Source organism: Fringilla coelebs, assembly GCF_963513975.1.
Source record: "Fringilla coelebs genome assembly, chromosome: Z".
In the NCBI taxonomy this organism is placed as follows: domain Eukaryota; kingdom Metazoa; phylum Chordata; class Aves; order Passeriformes; family Fringillidae; genus Fringilla; species Fringilla coelebs.
Genome location: NC_140031.1, coordinates 57,004,208 through 57,020,453, shown reverse-complemented (window position 1 = coordinate 57,020,453; position 16,246 = coordinate 57,004,208). Strand labels below are relative to the sequence as shown.

Below are 16,246 nucleotides of genomic sequence, written 5' to 3'. Positions count from 1 at the left end.
GCTAAATTATGCTGGCTCTGCTTTTCTAGGAGATACAGTTTTCATGTACAACCCACATCAGCTTGGGTATGGTGGGAAAGCAATATATATATAGTTTTTTTTCTTTAACTATTTTTGACACAGATTTTAGATTGCAAACTCTTTGCAGAGGAGAATCCTAATTCCTAAATTGGGTGAAAATGGCTGTCATTGCTAGCCTAACTGTAAGCAGATTGTCCAGATGGACTGGTTCACAAGAAATGAAATATAAAGCACAATTTTAAAACTGATATTAATCTTGAAGTCCATGGTGTGTGGACAAAACAAAAGCAGATGTAGTGGTAGAGCTGAAAAAGTTCATCAGCTTGAAAAGTGCATGAGCTTAAAAAGTTATCTTCCATCCAGAGTGGGACTTTGTAGTCTGTAATCCAAGTGTAACGGGCAGACTGTATATCTAGCAGGTCTGGAGATAGTCTGGGTTTACCTGTCAAGCTGAACTGCAGAGATGAACTGATGGACTTGAAATAGTAAGATGTAAAAGTGAATGTATCATCAGGCCATGTCACTTACAGAAACATACTCAGGAAAGTCAGCTGTGATAGATGACCAGGTGTGCTCACAATTCAGAAAAGATCCAGTCATTTGCTTTGACAAGCCCCTGGTTTGTTTTTGCTTAATGTTCTCACTAATGCTGTCAGCCTTTTACAGGAGGACCCTGTTCAAAAGCTCTGAATTGTTCATAGAGCGTGTGTAGGGAGTAAGTAGAATTGTCCAATTTTCTGGGTTTCCTGAGACTGGGCAGCCTTGCTTCAGCAAGGGTGGGGGTGGGGGTGTGTGTGTGCTTCTCTTATAAATAGCATGCAGCTCTTCTGGCATCTCTTCAGAGCTGGATCTTGAACATGGATAGCAGTAGGGAGAACAATCTAAGCTATGCTACAAGTATTTAGTGTGAGTAGTGTTTGACTTCCCTGGTGTGACTCTCAGCTGAAGCCACTCAGTAGAATGGCTAGCTTTAAGCCAGACCAGTTTAAGGATAATTTTGAGCACAGCTTGCATCCCATCTGATGCACGGTTCCTGTTCACAAACACAATGTTTCAGTTCCTGTTAAGACTGGAATGTGATTGCTTTGTTTGTTTCCAAATAACAGAAGCAAGTTTTTGATCTTTTGAATTTTGTGCTATTTGCTTATCTCTGACAGCCTCTTCCTGAAAAATTTGTTGTGAAGGGTGTTGTTGATCGCTTTTCGGAAGAGTTTGTGGAGACAAGGAGGAAAGCATTAGACAAGTTCTTGAAGAGAATAACTGATCACCCAGTGCTGTCTTTTAATGAGCACTTCAACGTCTTTCTCACAGCTAAGGTAAGCCAGTAACTTTCAAATACTTTGCAGTTCCTTTTGAAATGAGGGTAAAAAGGCACTAACAAAACTACATGTGCAGATCAGAGCTTCCTCTTCCTCCAGATGGTTGTTGGGCACTTTGACTATTGTGTGACAGACCCTTGTGTGTGACAACAGTATAGGTTTCCTGTGCTTGAAGGGAAGAGGAATCCTCTCTGCAGATCGATAAATTGAATTCTTCAGACCTGCTTGTTTTGTAGCATGTAATCCTATTATGCAAGAGAGAATAAAAATTCAGAAAACTGTAGACTTTAAAATCCTCTTTTGGGGAAGAGGGAAAGGGGAGAGGAAGAAAAGTCTCCCTTGCACAAAAGCTTGTGAATTTCTTGACTTTTTATCTTGTCTGTTCTTTTTATACTGCTTGCACTTGATGCCCTCAAAACTAAGCATGGAGCCTCATTCTTATTTGTTCCTCGGCCAACAATTTCATGCTTCTCTTCTGCATGACTCATGCTGCAATAGTGCAATTTTCTTTGGCTTTCTTTGGAACTGCATTTCAAATAAGACTAGGAGGACTTGCAGCTATGCTTGGGTTTTACCAGATAGGTGAGAAGTGCTGTAAAAGTATGCCTTTCCAAAGTCACATTACTCTAGCTCACTAAAATGTGATGTTTGAGCTCACTTCAGGTTCGTGCTTTGCTTGCTGTTAATAATCAATTTCCAGTGTTTTTATTTCCCCTCCATGGTGAAATTAACCACTGAAACAAGCCAGAAATGCAGAATTTGTTTAGCACGTTAAATGTCATATAGCCCTGTTCCTCTTTTGATCTGTCCAAGCATGATGCAGCTTTCTGAGCTGCTTTATTTGTCTTCTGCCATCCCTGTGAAATGAATGTCAAGGGCTTCATCCTCTGCTTTAGGAAGAGTTTGCCTTGAGATTACAGAGCATCCTGGGAGGCGAGGTGAAAGGACGCCTGTTCTGCTGACTGTCTCTAATGTTTGAACCTGGTCTAGTGGAGCAGTGAGGTGTTGGTTCAGTGTGCTAGGACTTCAGAATTTAGTTACTACAGGAAGTTGTAAGATCACCTCCTGGTTGAAGAGGAGAGACCAACGTTTCTTCGTATTCCCTGTTTGGACCTGTAACATACCAGAATGCTTGAGAGAGTGAGTGAACAGTTTTGAGTTCAAGGATCTTTTCTAATGCCTGCTTGCAGCTTATGCTGAGGACATGTGGATAGAAAAAAATCAAATTTAATTTAAATGCAAACATAATTGAAAATTATAGTAGCTGCTAAGATGTCAGTCTTAATCAGACTTATAGCTGACTTACATTAAGTACTGGAAAGGAATACCATAGTACATGTTTTGAAGATGGCTGTTGTTTATTTGTTTGTTGGGTTTTTTTTTTTTAAAGAACACTTAAACTTTTAGCCTCGTCCGTAATAATATGTCTGAATTCTTGATCTCTACAGCCTACTTGGTTTGAACACATCTCTTCCTTGGGCTCTGTAGGATAACCAAACTATAGCTTCTGAGCCTGTTTTGAGATGTTGAATACTGACCTCTGCTGGAACAAGTAAAATGAAACATTGTCAGCATTTTGATTAACTAAAAGCATTTTTTTCTGGTGCACTGTTAAGGTGAAATCCCATCAAAATTGTAGACAAGCAGTCTTGTTAGCATAGATAATCTGAAAGTTAGTTTATGCGAACATGTAAAGGAGTGTGAAGGAGGTTTACACTGTCTCTGCAGCAACATGGATGCATCTGACCCAGCCTGAGCTACAGTCTCTCTTGCAGAGAAGCTTTGCTGGTGTCCTCATGCTGCATTTTTTCTGCGTGCAGTCTTCACCTGCCTCTTGTTTGACCACAGAACTGGAGTGAGGAGGCTGCTTACCAAATGATGTGCAATGTATAGCTCTGTCATTAGAGCCAGCTGGTGCATCTGTTTAATACTGGTATTGTAGTCATGACTTAGAAGTATGTGTAGGTGAATGATGTGAACTGTTTTGATGGAACCAGGGCTGTTAATAAGCCTGCTTCCCTGGTGAGAGTACAAGAAAATGCGCAAGTATGGCCACATGCAAAGTTGGACTACTTGTTTATTTCTAATGTACTTCATACTATTCTCCTGGATAATTTACCTCCATGGAGCCTTGAAGCTGTGCTCATCTGTACAGCTTGTCTAAAGCCTTTGTTCAAGGCTGTGTGTCACATGTAATCTGTTGCTTTCACAAGATTTGATCTTGACTGGAAAGTATGCTTCACTGTATTAATATTTAAACATATAAGCGAGTATTCTTGAACATATTCTTTTTTATTTCAGTTTTTTATTTGTTTGTTTTAATTCCTAGGATCTTAATGCCTACAAAAAGCAAGGAATGGCTTTGCTGTCAAAGATGGGGGAGTCTGTCAAATACGTTACAGGAGGCTACAAATTAAGGAGTCGGCCACTGGAGTTTGCAGCCATTGGAGATTATCTGGACACATTCTCTCTAAAGCTTGGTACCATTGATAGAATAGCACAACGGATTATCAAGGAACAGTTGGGTAAGGACACAAGGTGTTCCATCATAATACTTCGGTCTGAATGTTCTGTATCTTATTCTGGTTGATTAAAGGATCATGACAATTTGTGTTGATGATTCTGGCCTGTAATAAGTCACAAACAGGGCAAAATCGAATGCCTGTTCCAGATTTTAAAAAGGCCCAAAACCTAACACAGTATCTGATATTAGCTCAATTCTCCAAATATTTTTTAAAGTTGAACTTTTTATATCAACCTACTGTCTTAGGGGGGTAATTTTTTGTAAGATTTTTGGAAGGTGGGGTGACCTGTAGATTCCACCTGGAGGAGTACAAATGGAATTTCTAGATAAAGACACGCTATACAAGTCTGTCTTAGTAGAGTTAGGTTTTATGCATGTTTAAAAAACTGACCTTGGCTACTGCACGGGTGCAAGAGCCTTTGTATTGGAAGTCTGAAGGAATGGTAAGTTAAGAAAGAGACAACTTGAACCTGTCACCTGTGCAGCCAGAGAACTCTATTAAGTCTATTAAGAAGCTAATGTAACACAAGCCTTGACTCCCTGTGGGGATTAATGTTACTCAAAATTGGTGCGTAATTTCACCTATTTTGTGTTTGCTCACCATTGTGCCTTGCTCTTACTCTGTTAATCTATTTTTTCATCTGCATCTTGTAGAATACTTGGTGGAACTACGAGAATATGGACCTGTTTATTCAACCTGGGGAGGGCTGGAGGTTGAGCTATCAGAGCCACTGGAAGGAGTGTCTGCCTGTATTGGGAATTGTTGCACAGCTCTTGAAGAACTCAGCGAGGACATGACAGAAGACTTCTTGCCTGTGCTTAGGGAATATATATTATATGCTGAGTCCATGAAGGTAAAGAGATCCCTGTGGCAGAAGGCGCTGTCGTGTTTGCCTGGAATTTGTGAGTTCATTCTTTTTGAACAGTGAGAAACGGTGGTCATGGGAAAAGTGGGGAAGTAAATAATAGATTAAGTAGGAGGATATTTTCATAGTCAAATCAAAGCTAGGTATGTGTAATAGCATGAATAGCATTATCTGTCTGCTCTGCTCTTTGGTCAAGCTAGGGTCAGTATTGTAGGGTGTACACAACAGGTACACCCTACAATAACAATGAGTTGCCCCTTCATTGGTGTGGCAGGTGGAACTCTATAGGAGACATCCTGTGGCTGCCTAGAATCTTTCTTTGAATTGAAGCCAGTTGTGCTTCAGCTCTTCACTACTTCGCTACAGGGTCCAACAGGAATTACAGCATCAGCAGTTTCTATCATTCATTTGTAGCAGAGGTGGGTGCCTTGTTTTAGAACCATGTGTCCAAATAACAGACATTCCTTCCTCTGTCATCCCCATACCCTAGGCATGATATATCTGTTTTTAAGTTCTGCATACCAAGTAACTGCTTAAAGATGGTATTCTGTGACTCATATTTTTTAAGAACTTGATGTTTTACTGCTTATGCAGGCATAATAACATCTACTTTAATCTGGGTTTTATTCTATTGAAGTTATGGAGCATTGGTAATCAATCACATCTAATGGGGAAAAGAATTATTGAGTTAACTTCACTAAAAAATTATATCAAGGACTTTAGTTTGTCCATCAGAGCTTTTCACAATTTGCCTGTGGCACAGTATGTGTGCCACACACACACACACATATATATATATGTGTGTGTGTGTATATATATATATATCAGTCCCGCTATGGGGTACTAGCAGACAAGTACCTTCTGAAGACTTTCCACTTGGAACAACTGTTACAAGGCTGTGATATGCACTCCTTGACAGATCTAATAGCCCACTGTACTTACAGTCTGAAAATAGTAGTCCTCCTCTCTCTTAATCTCATCCTATGCTTCTCAAACTGGGAATTTAAATACTTTCTTGTAGATGTCTTTTCCCAGCTTCAGGAGTTGTACATCTGTGTGGTAAAGTTTCTTGTGGTTAAAGTATTTTTGCAGGTGGCCTTGCACTAATTCTCTGGGTATATTCTCTGCTTTTGTCACCATGGATTTGACCCCAGCATGAATGAGTTGTGTTTTCTTTATGGGTCTATTAACACTAAAGTATTGCTTGAACAGAGTGGGCTGTAGGAAGCCTTGTCTTCGGTTGTTTGGACTGTAGGAGGTGGAGGTGGATGGAGTGTGCTTACAAATAAACAGCGCGTGAGGCTAGTGATTAAATACTTTAGCTCAGAACATCTGGCTTTTGATGCTAAAAATGCCTACCAAAGATGGCATCTGAAGGGGCAAGCCGAATTGGGCGAGGGAGTATAGAAGGGGAATTTTTTTAAAGCTGAAAGCCAGGGTTTCTTCAGCTGAAGAGGTACTTTAGGCAGATAATCACCACTCACCACAGGCAGAGTGGCATTAGGACTTGAACCTAGGCTTCCTTTTGGCCTTTTAGACCCCTTTTAGAATGGCATTGTTTCCCAAGCCAACAGTTACTTAACTTTCTAAAGTACTTTTTCAGCTAAAGAAACCCTTACTTTTTGGCTTGAACTTTTCAAACTGTTGATTTGACTTTCTAGTGCTCTAACAAATTATGCTATTTAGTGTCTGGCTTGGACATCTTATTAGCTTCACTCAGTCTAAAAATTTGGAAATTAAGAACAAAAACTTTTGTTAGCCAAGACAGACAGTTTGTATTTTCCTTCCCTCTCAAATAGCAAAGCTGAACTCACTCAGGTTCTACAAAGCGCAGTTGTCTTCTGCTAGAAAACATCAGCCTGTTTCTGAAGTGAGCAGCTACTGAACTGTCCTTGCAGAATCCATAATGCTAAGTAAGTAATCAAGGTTAGTAAGGAGTACACCCTTGGAATGAAGGAGACTTTCAGTTGAAAGGGTCATCCTCTTCACTAGCAGTGCATTCCTCTTCATCATCTGCTGTGAAGACTGCTTGTGAGATGAAAGTCTGTTTTAATTCTTTCAGAGCATATCTTTTGCACAGGGTACTTGATGGAAGGTAATTCTTCAGGTACTAGGAGTTCAGTGCAACATTGATTAGCTCTCTTTGTTGCACACTGTACCCCTGGTGTAAGTATGGGAACATGATCTATAGAGCAGTCTATAGCTGAATATCCCTTGAGTAAGAATTGCCTGATTATTGTCACTGTTCAGAGACAGAGGCCTTGATTTCTTCAGGAGCACTGTTGTACCTAAGGGAAAGAGCCTGAGGGAACTGCACATATGGAGTCAAAGCCCAGTAGTTCTGTTTGAATAGAATATTAGCTGTTTTGAGGGAAGCCTAGCCTCTGAATTTGTTTGAAAGATTTGCAGAACAGGGCAGAAGCTGGTGTTGTGTCCTTAAGTTAAAATGTGCGCTGCTGGAAGCGTCTAGAAGAGACCCTTTCCAAATTATTTGCCTTGCTCAGCACTGGTTAGGCCACAACTGTGTTCAGTTTTTATCCCTGCTGCACACAAAAATATGTGGATAAACTGAAGAGCGTCTGGAAGAGGACCACAAAGATGGTCAAGAAGTCTGCTGTATGAGGAAAGGCTGGGTATGTTCAGTCTTGAGGAAGAAAGCTTAGGGAAAATCTTATCGCCATCTACCAATATTTAAGGATTGAGTACAAATATGATTAAAGCTCCCTTTTCACAAGGAGACACATGGGAAAACGGGGACAATCAGTGCAAATTACTCTTGGGGACATTTTCATTGAACACAAGAGGAAAATTTTCACAATGAGAACAATCATCCTTTGGAATAATATCTCCAAGGAAGTGGTGGATTTCCCAACACTGGATTTAAGATCCAGCTGGACTGGGTGCTGATCCATCTTGTCTAGACTGTGCTTTTGCCAAGAAGGGTAGGATGAGATAATCCTTGAGGTCTCTTTTAGCCTGGTATTCTATGGTTTCTGTTACATGGCAAGGTGATGTCTCAGTTCCTGGTGCAGTGAGGCCTTTGTCAGCAAGCGTGGTACCACATCTGCTGATGTACACTGGTGTTGCCCTGGGAGGTATGTGCAGAGAACAAAATCTCCTATACATGATTCAGTGCAGATACTAGGATGTTCTATGACTTCTGTTTGCTCAACATTGCTAGAAAAGTTTATCATGTGATGTGATCCCCCCAGGGTGTTCTTGGACATTACTTTTAACCCATGTTTAAAGCAAGTGCCACGCTACTAGGTAACTGTGTCTTTAAGGGCATGAAGTAACTAGAGATCCTTTTGTGATGTGTAGTCACAGTAGGAAGCTATGTGGTGTGCAAACAGGAATGAAATTGAAATTTGAGATAGGAGACTGATGGCAAGCTCCTGAAGCTCTGTGTGGGCCAAGGTGGAACATTTCAACTAAGTACAAAATGGTGAAGGACCTGCTGAAACTAGGCTAAGTCTTTCATACTAAGACGCATCTGGTTTAGTTCTGACCTGAAATAACTGAAGTGTGTTGGTTGAGGTTTTTCAGTTTTGAGTTTGGTTTCTTCCAACTTTTTTTATTTTTTAAAACTTTTTTTTCTCTCAAAGTGAGACCTTAATTAGTATTGCATGGTCTGTAGTAATTTTGAGGATACTTGATGCAGAGCTTTTCATAATTACTGCTAAAGCATCAAGGCATCGATCTAGAACAGAGGAGATTGCTTGGAGGTGCCAGAGGAAAATATGGGACACCTGAAAGGGAGGGCAATATATTTTTCAGGTCAGCCATTACTGGATACTTAAAACTGTATTCACAAGCTCATTGTTAGTGGTCCCCAGTAGATGGACCTGAGCGCTTAAGGGGAATTAAGACACCTGTTCTTTGAATCCAATTTGCCAATAACTGTTAATCATTGGCTTCTCCTGGTATATATTCAGCTTCCCACACTAACTCCAGGCTTCTAAAGGCAAAATGCAATTGCTGGAGGCAGTTGTTTTTCACAGAAGAAATTTCAGTTGCTTCAGGTTCAAGAGGCAATACAAAGTAGAAATATCTATTAAATCTCTCAGAGTTTTGTTGCATTGGTAACTCAATCCCTTAAAGGCCATCCCACATAGTTGCACAGATTCCAAAAAGAAGGGGCAGTGTTGTGCTTTTTCAACCAAGCACAACCAATGGTATGATTCCGCATCCTTTTTGGAACAAAAGGGAGAATTAAACTCTTGAAGGTGAATTTTTCAGGTTTGCCCTCTTTTTATTGACTAATCTAATAGTACCTTTGTGGATGGGGTGCCATTCTCATTATTTATCATGGATTGAACATCTCTACTTTAGAGCAACAGCATTGATGACCTTCTCTTGGTTTAAGAAGGAGGAGAGGGATGATGATGATGATTCGTAGATATATGATTTATATGTCCTTAGTTGCTCTTAATTAGATCTAGACTGTCTGTTAGAGGAGCTACTCTTTTAAAAACATGTTTCTGTAGGCAGCCTACAGAACACAGTAACTCCTGTGTTAGTAGCCTTGTCTGAACCTGTTGCAATGACTAGTTACCACTTGGTGTCCTAATGGGACAATTCCTTCTAGGTGGCAAAAGGGAAGACTCAAAGCCAAGTTAGCTGCAAGAGAATTTCAGACTTACTGAGAGTGTTGGCTGACTTCCCTCTGAGCATTTTTAATAATAACTTTGCATCAACAGAGTAATTAAAAAATACTAGTTGTTTCTTTGTGAAACCTGAAGTGGTAAGTTGCCTGCTCTTGCACACACAAACCTGTTTATTTTTTAGTAAGTCATTCTTAGAAAGACTAATACCTGTGGTTGTTTTCAAACTGTAAGACTATAGTATAATCTTAGTGAAGTTCTTTGTGGATATAGTACAAGCTAAAGGTAGCATCTTTGGCTCTCTATTTTGAAAATACTCTGTCAAGAAAATGTTTAATGCTTGAGAAGTTCTCTGAGGCAGTCCAGTGCTTTTCATGTAAATTGTCCTTTTCAAATTTTTTTTTTTTTTAAATGAAACCAACAACTAACCCCCCCCACCCCCAAGCCTGATCTAATATAAAGGCTTACTTTTGCTCTAACTCAAGAATGTGACAGCTTGCTTTAAAGGATTCTGAAGAGTCTTTGCAAGTGAAAAGGGATCTGTAATACCTTCTGTGGTGATCTTCTTGTCTCTTAGCTAATCTATTTTCTGTCTGCTGCTTGAGGATATCAGAAATTTTACATTAGTCCTTTTCAGCTTTGATGCTTTTGTTTGTATCCTTTTCATGGTAGTAATAGGTCAACTGATGAATTAAATTTACTTGGTCGGAATTATATTAGTAGTTTCATGATTGCTTCTATATTGCATGCTTCCAGCTTGTCCATATGTTGAATTTTATCTGCCCCTGCCAGCTGATGGAGAGCAAGTGCTGTTCATTATTAAAAGGTACTCCCTAAATGCTGTAAAATAGGACAAAGTGTATCTGGAAGTCTGACTTTGGGCTTACTTGGCACTGAAGATGTATCACTTTAGAGTTTCTTATGGAATGGGGGAAGGAACAAGAGGATCCCTTTACAGCTGTCTTTTCTCTTGCCCACAGAATGTTTTGAAGAAGAGGGACCAAGTTCAAGCGGAGTATGAAGCAAAACTGGAAGCAGTAGCCTTGAAAAGAGAAGACCGTCCAAAGGTTAGCATTTAAAATTGCTCTACAAAAACAGTTTGCACTTACACTGCTTCCTGTAAAAAATGGAGAAGCAGAACTTGCTTTTTTCCTGGATCTGGGGGCTTCTTTGCAGAATAAGCAGTTTCTGGCAAAACAGAAATTTGTTTTTGGCAAGCTGGTGTGAAATAAAGACCTGAGTATTAATACATCTAACTTGTCTAACAACTTCTGAACTACTGATCTCTCACAGTTCAGAGCAGGATGACTCTGTAACACTTCAACAACAGCCCGCAGTCAGTTGGACTGTTCAGTGACAGGTTAACAAAGCAGCGGTAGAACAGTCCCTGGTGACTCAGCAGTTAAAGTCCTATCCCTGGCACTGGGGGACTGTATTGTTGCAGAACACTGGTTTTGGCTGTGGAAAACTCCATATTTTGCCCTTTCTGTTAGGGAGCAATACCTGTGTGATGCTGAACAGAGATGGTACATGTCATTGGATGACAGGTTTTGGCTGGGCACCATGCAAAAGCAAAGCTGTGAACTGACATGGCTTATGCTGCCACCTGCTTCTGCATGAAACAGAGTGCAAGAGTCTTTTCTTAAATTACTGCAGCTTTTACTGATGATGGCAACAGGGTTTGTTCCCTTCCTGTGCTTGGAGGTTTTTGGTTTCCCTTGTTTTTGTTAATAATTAATGGATGATTTTCCAGTATTATGACTACTATACAATAACGTTCACTCTACAATAGGTTCGCATAATATTTTGAATCTAAGAAGCTGAAGAGGATGAGAGCACAGAAATGCTAAAGTGTTTTTCTGATCTTTTGTCTATAATGAACTACAAATAGTGGTGTACTAGGTGTTTTGTGATGCTGTCCCTCTGCTGGCTGGTGTGGTACGCACTTGACTTCCTCAGTGTAGCTTTTGATACAGTTGTATCTAGAGTGGAGGAAATGAAATCTAGCCTATCCAGCAAGCCAGTTCTTAGGCATTTCACAGTACCAAGATCTTGATGCAGTAGAATTGGTGAATTTTGCAAATCTTGCACATGTTAAAAGTCCTTTGGATCTCATATCTCAGAGGGATTATTTTGAATAACTTTTTGAATACTTTTTTTGAATACTTACATCTCCTCTCCGAGTATCAGAATATTTTTGGCGACTCTTGTACCTTTTTGTAACGTAAGTAATTTTTGTCATTTACAAGATGAAGTTGAACAAACTGCGTAGAACTCCTTGCATGTTCACAAAATACTATCTCTGGGGTTTTCAGAACCTTTGCAGTCGGAGGATGTGTCATTACCTGCAAAAGCTGATAGCTCAGAGCAGTGCCTAGAAGCATATCTTAATTCAGCAAGGTTTCCTGGCTATGACTTGCTGGAAACTAAAAGCAGGCAGAGGGTCATGTTGTGGAATGGCGTTTGTCTTCCTTGGCATATTTGCTGACTTGGTAGAAATGATGTAAAAAGATCCCAAATGAAACCTTAAGAGAACAAAGGCCTTTGTTTAGATCTTGAAAGACAAGCCTATCACTACTTAAAAATCTCTCACTGGAGGGCATTCTGGGCCTCCTGTGCACATGCCCAGCCTGGCATCACAGAGCTCACCAGGCCATTAGATTGTCCTGACAGTGAAATCAGCCTAGAGCCCAGTGACCTATGAATGCAGAAGGCTTGTAGTGCTACTGTGGCTCTCTGTCAGCAGGTACTGCTCAGAATGCTGAAGCTTACACCAAAAACCACCACAGTGCCTTGCACCACAGTGTAAGCAGTAGCATCATGGTGTTCATGTGGAGTCTGCAGCCTTTCAGTTTCTAACATGTGCAGTGGTGAAATGCCTCTCACCGATTTCTGATCCATGCTGGAGCTGATTTTGCAGTAATCTTACCAGCACCCTGAAGGATGGATGGATGTGGTTTTGTTTTGGTGAGATGAAGTTTGCCTCTGATGATCTGTTTTATTCTGTCTACCTCAAGGCTTTGAAATGTGGTGACCTATGGGAACAGTAAATATGGCAGTGCAGAACTTGAAGTAGAAGGTGAGGGGGGAAAAAAACCTTGTAACATATAACTGTTTCCCAAGAGCTAGGAAGGTAGAAATATCATATGCAAAGATTAATTGTCTAATTAATGCTGGATTTGTTCTACTTTTGGACCATTTGTTACTTGGTAATGATGATGTAGAAGATTTTTAAAGTGGACATGCTGTTTGTAATTGACCACACCAAATTACAGGTGTTAGGCAAGCTTAGATTTTAAAAATCATCATGAAGAGGATTAGATGCAAATGCAGAACATTGTATCATATATATACAACTTTATGCTCAGTTCTTGCCTGTGTATACCTCTCTCATCAGTTGAAATTGGCGACTAAAATTGTCATGAGCCCTTTAAGAGTGTGTTGGAGTTTGAACCAGTTGTCACTTTGTTTTTGTGGCTTGAAGGGTTTTTGAGCTATTAAGTAGCTGAGAGCAGGTATCAGTAAAGAAGTAGCATTTCCCTTGAGTCCAATCTACTGTTCTTAGTTGTTAGCTAATATTTAATGTCTCCACTGGTAAAAACAGATAAAAACATCAGCTGTGATGCTTCAACTTAGGCCCAAATTTGATGATAAACATATAATATCTCTCTGCATTTGAGTTTGCATTGATATAAAGTGCCTAAAAGCCATTAATTAACTTAAAATTGTGTCATAACTACTGAGTTGCAATTTCTGTACTAGGAAGCTGCAGTTTGTAAGGTAAGGCATTTGCACACCCAGGTAGGACTTCTGCATGTACAGACACTATTTTCATAATGTCTCTGGAGACTTAGTTGGAGTTAGTTGTTCCTTAATGAGAGCACATGTGACACATCTGCTGACCACTGGGTTATCCCTGTAGCTCCGAACTCATACAGCCCTCTCAGCCTAAGCAGCCAGAGAACTTGCTATGAGAAAGAACAAATTTTTTGCATATTTTCATTGTGGTTTCAGAACCTGGCAGAAGAAGCAGGGAACTCGTGAGTGCTTAGAAGCTAAATTAGTTGGATTGGTAAATCGTATGTGGTTTTGCTTCCAGACTTCGTAAATATTTCTCTTTATAGCCTAGCATTTCCCATTAAGATAGCAGAGTACTTATGGTGCAAGGCACATGCCTTGAGGGGAGCATTCCCTAAACCTTCCAGTCACTGGCTTGGTTGTTCTTGTCTGCAGTCTGTGAGGAAACTTCATCTGGAGTTGTAGCAGAGTGAATTCTATAGTCATAGGTGTAGTGCTCAGACATGGCAGGGAGAAAAAGTATCTACTGAACCTCCAAGCTGCCTGTAGTAAATTCAACCGTGTGAATAAAGGGCAACTCAAATCCCATGAGTATGAAGAGCTCCTGCATGTCGAACAGGTTGGTTTATTGAAGAATAAATGTAAGACCTTCTTTGAGTAATAAAGTGATTAGCCCTAGTCCATGTCCTGGAACAGGAACACAGTCAGTGTTTTTCTGCCTAAATTGAGTACCTTACCAAACTGCAAGATAGTAGCCCACCTCTGACTTTGTGTAGGTATCCATGAAAAGGTTCTTATGTAGTCTGTTCATCCTCTTCTTTCACACCCCTCAGAAAAGGAGTTTACTGAAAGTATCACGTACGAGAGGAGCCACCACAAAGTTCTTCAAATGTTCCTTATTCTGTATTTTGCCTTTGTGCAAGTTACAGTTTCCAGAGCAGTTCACTTCTCGCTTTGGTACCAGGATTCAGGAGTTTCCTCTTCTGAGCACTTCTGGGCTTAGTCTGCATGTCCTTACAGGATTCCTGTCTGTATGGACAATGAGCAGCAATGAGAAGGGAAAAAAAGGTGTTCAGCTTTCCTGCTTGAGGAAACACTAGTAAATTTTTCCTGTATTTGCCTGGTGGTATACGTTATATTAGTTAAAACAAGCAAAGAACACCAACTTAGTTGGTCTAAAGTGTGTGTATCTTGGGTGAGTGACTACTGTCAAAAATTCGTTTAAATCTCTACCTTAGCTTGCAGCATGCTATCCTTCAAGACGTCATTTGTTGCTTTTGCCTGGTTGTGTGTGCGTTGTTGAGCCTAAAAGTCCATGAGCCCATCCCATGTTGATGATCATGAGTGCTTTGCAGTTAAATTTTGTTGAGGAAGCCTGGAAGGTTAAAAGTGGAAGCTAGAAACTAAGGACTTCAAAATTTTATTCTGCAGCTGTCAATACCGAGGTGTCTTACCCACCTTTTTTGATAAACCTAAATGTTTGTTGTTATATTTACACTGGTATAAATTGGGACATTCCTACTGCGGCTGTAAATGGGGAGCAGAAAAGTTTGCTGTGAAGCCAAGCTGCTTAGTTTGAGCACTAGGAAGTGAGCCTCAGTGCCAGTACTTACAACAAATGGTTTTCCTGTGCCTTTAGCAGGTGCTTCCTCCATGCTTCTATATCAGGCATGGAGATGGACAAGCACAAGTGCTCACCACCTCAAACAGCAACAAACAAATTAAGCAGTCTCATATCCTCTCTAGTTCAGAACCATGGCTTTTTCCCTATAGCCATAACTCAGTTGATTGAGGATAACTGCTGGTTTGTGAACTTACCCTTTCTTCCATAGTTCTGCTCAGTAAGGTTTGAGCTAATTCAGGAATCTAGCACTTTTACTGACAGTTTTAATCTTCATTTATTTTGCTGCAGGTACCCGCAGATGTTGAGAAATGTCAAGACCGAGTAGAATGTTTCAATGCTGACCTGAAAGCAGATATGGAGAGATGGCAGAACAACAAAAGACAAGACTTTAGGCAGCTACTCATGGGGATGGCAGATAAAAACATCCAGTACTACGAGAAGGTATGTGCAACTGTTGGAGCACTGGCAGGAATAAGATTAGTTTATTTTCCTCTGAAATGGTGATAATTCTTCAGGATGTCTTCACACTGTCTTGAAGACAAGAATATTTGACATCTGAAGCTGCTTTTTGTCAGAGTTGGAAGTTGTGATCAAGTGAACTCTGTAAGACTAGTGGTTTCTTGCAAGTCAGCTCTCTAACAGCATTTTATCATGCATGCTTGTCTGTTTTGCACTTTTGAATTGAAGAAATTACTGAGCAGCAGCAGTAGTGATGAAAAAAACCCCAGAATTGCACATACTAGTAATACTACCAGAGTAGAAAAATCCCTTGATTCTGCCTTTTCTTAACAAAACTACATGAGTTAATGCATGTCCACAGACTCATATGTAGATTACATCTGCTATGTATAAGTTATTCTAATTCCTGTCCCTTTGTGCATCGTTCTCTCCCTTGTATATTAGTTCTGAAAACACCTAGCCTCTGCCCTTTTTCAGTTGGTGCATTTGTACCTGAGGTTTAATGTTGGATTTTTTTATTTTTAATTATAAGGACATTGACATTCAACTGCATATGCTTCCAGTCTAATTTTCCTTTGTGCTAGAACAGTGCAGCCCAATGCAGTGGTTGATACCATAGATCACAGAATGGTTTGGAAGGGACCTTAGAGGTCATGTAAGTTTCAGCCTACTGCTGGAGGCAGGGATGCCTTTCACTAGAGTAGGTGATTAGAGCCACATCCAGTATGAACCAAAAACACTTCCAGAGATGGAGCATCCACAGCCTCTCAGGACAAGGTGTTCCAGTGTTTTCTTATCCTAAAAGTAAAGAATTTCTTCCTAATTGTCTCATCGAAACCTACCCTCTTCCAGTTTAAAGCACTTGTCCCTTGTCCTATCACCACAAGCCCTTGTAAAAAGTCCTCCTCCAACTGTCTCATAAGCCCCCTTTTGGTGTATTAAATATTTACGAAATATTTAACACTGCTAGAACTACTAGGCTTATGCATTGCCTAGTAAACTATGCTTCATCTTTTCTGTTCATGTTTACA

At 40.2% G+C, this 16,246-nt stretch overlaps 1 protein-coding gene across 2 annotated transcripts in view; it reads left to right on the top strand.

Annotated features, from left to right (window-relative positions):
• Positions 1 to 16,246, top strand: part of SNX30 (sorting nexin family member 30) — a 51,084-nt gene that overhangs the window by 28,917 nt on the left and 5,921 nt on the right. Inside the window, exons 4-8 of one of the 2 annotated variants that reach the window (XM_084225366.1) lie at positions 1,179 to 1,337; positions 3,670 to 3,865; positions 4,519 to 4,718; positions 10,315 to 10,401; positions 15,045 to 15,197. In XM_084225366.1, coding sequence (XP_084081492.1) covers positions 1,179 to 1,337; positions 3,670 to 3,865; positions 4,519 to 4,718; positions 10,315 to 10,401; positions 15,045 to 15,197 — 795 coding nt within the window. Of the gene's footprint in view, positions 1 to 1,178; positions 1,338 to 3,669; positions 3,866 to 4,518; positions 4,768 to 10,314; positions 10,402 to 15,044; positions 15,198 to 16,246 lie in introns of those variants that run through there. The other variant, XM_084225367.1, reaches the window with a different exon arrangement.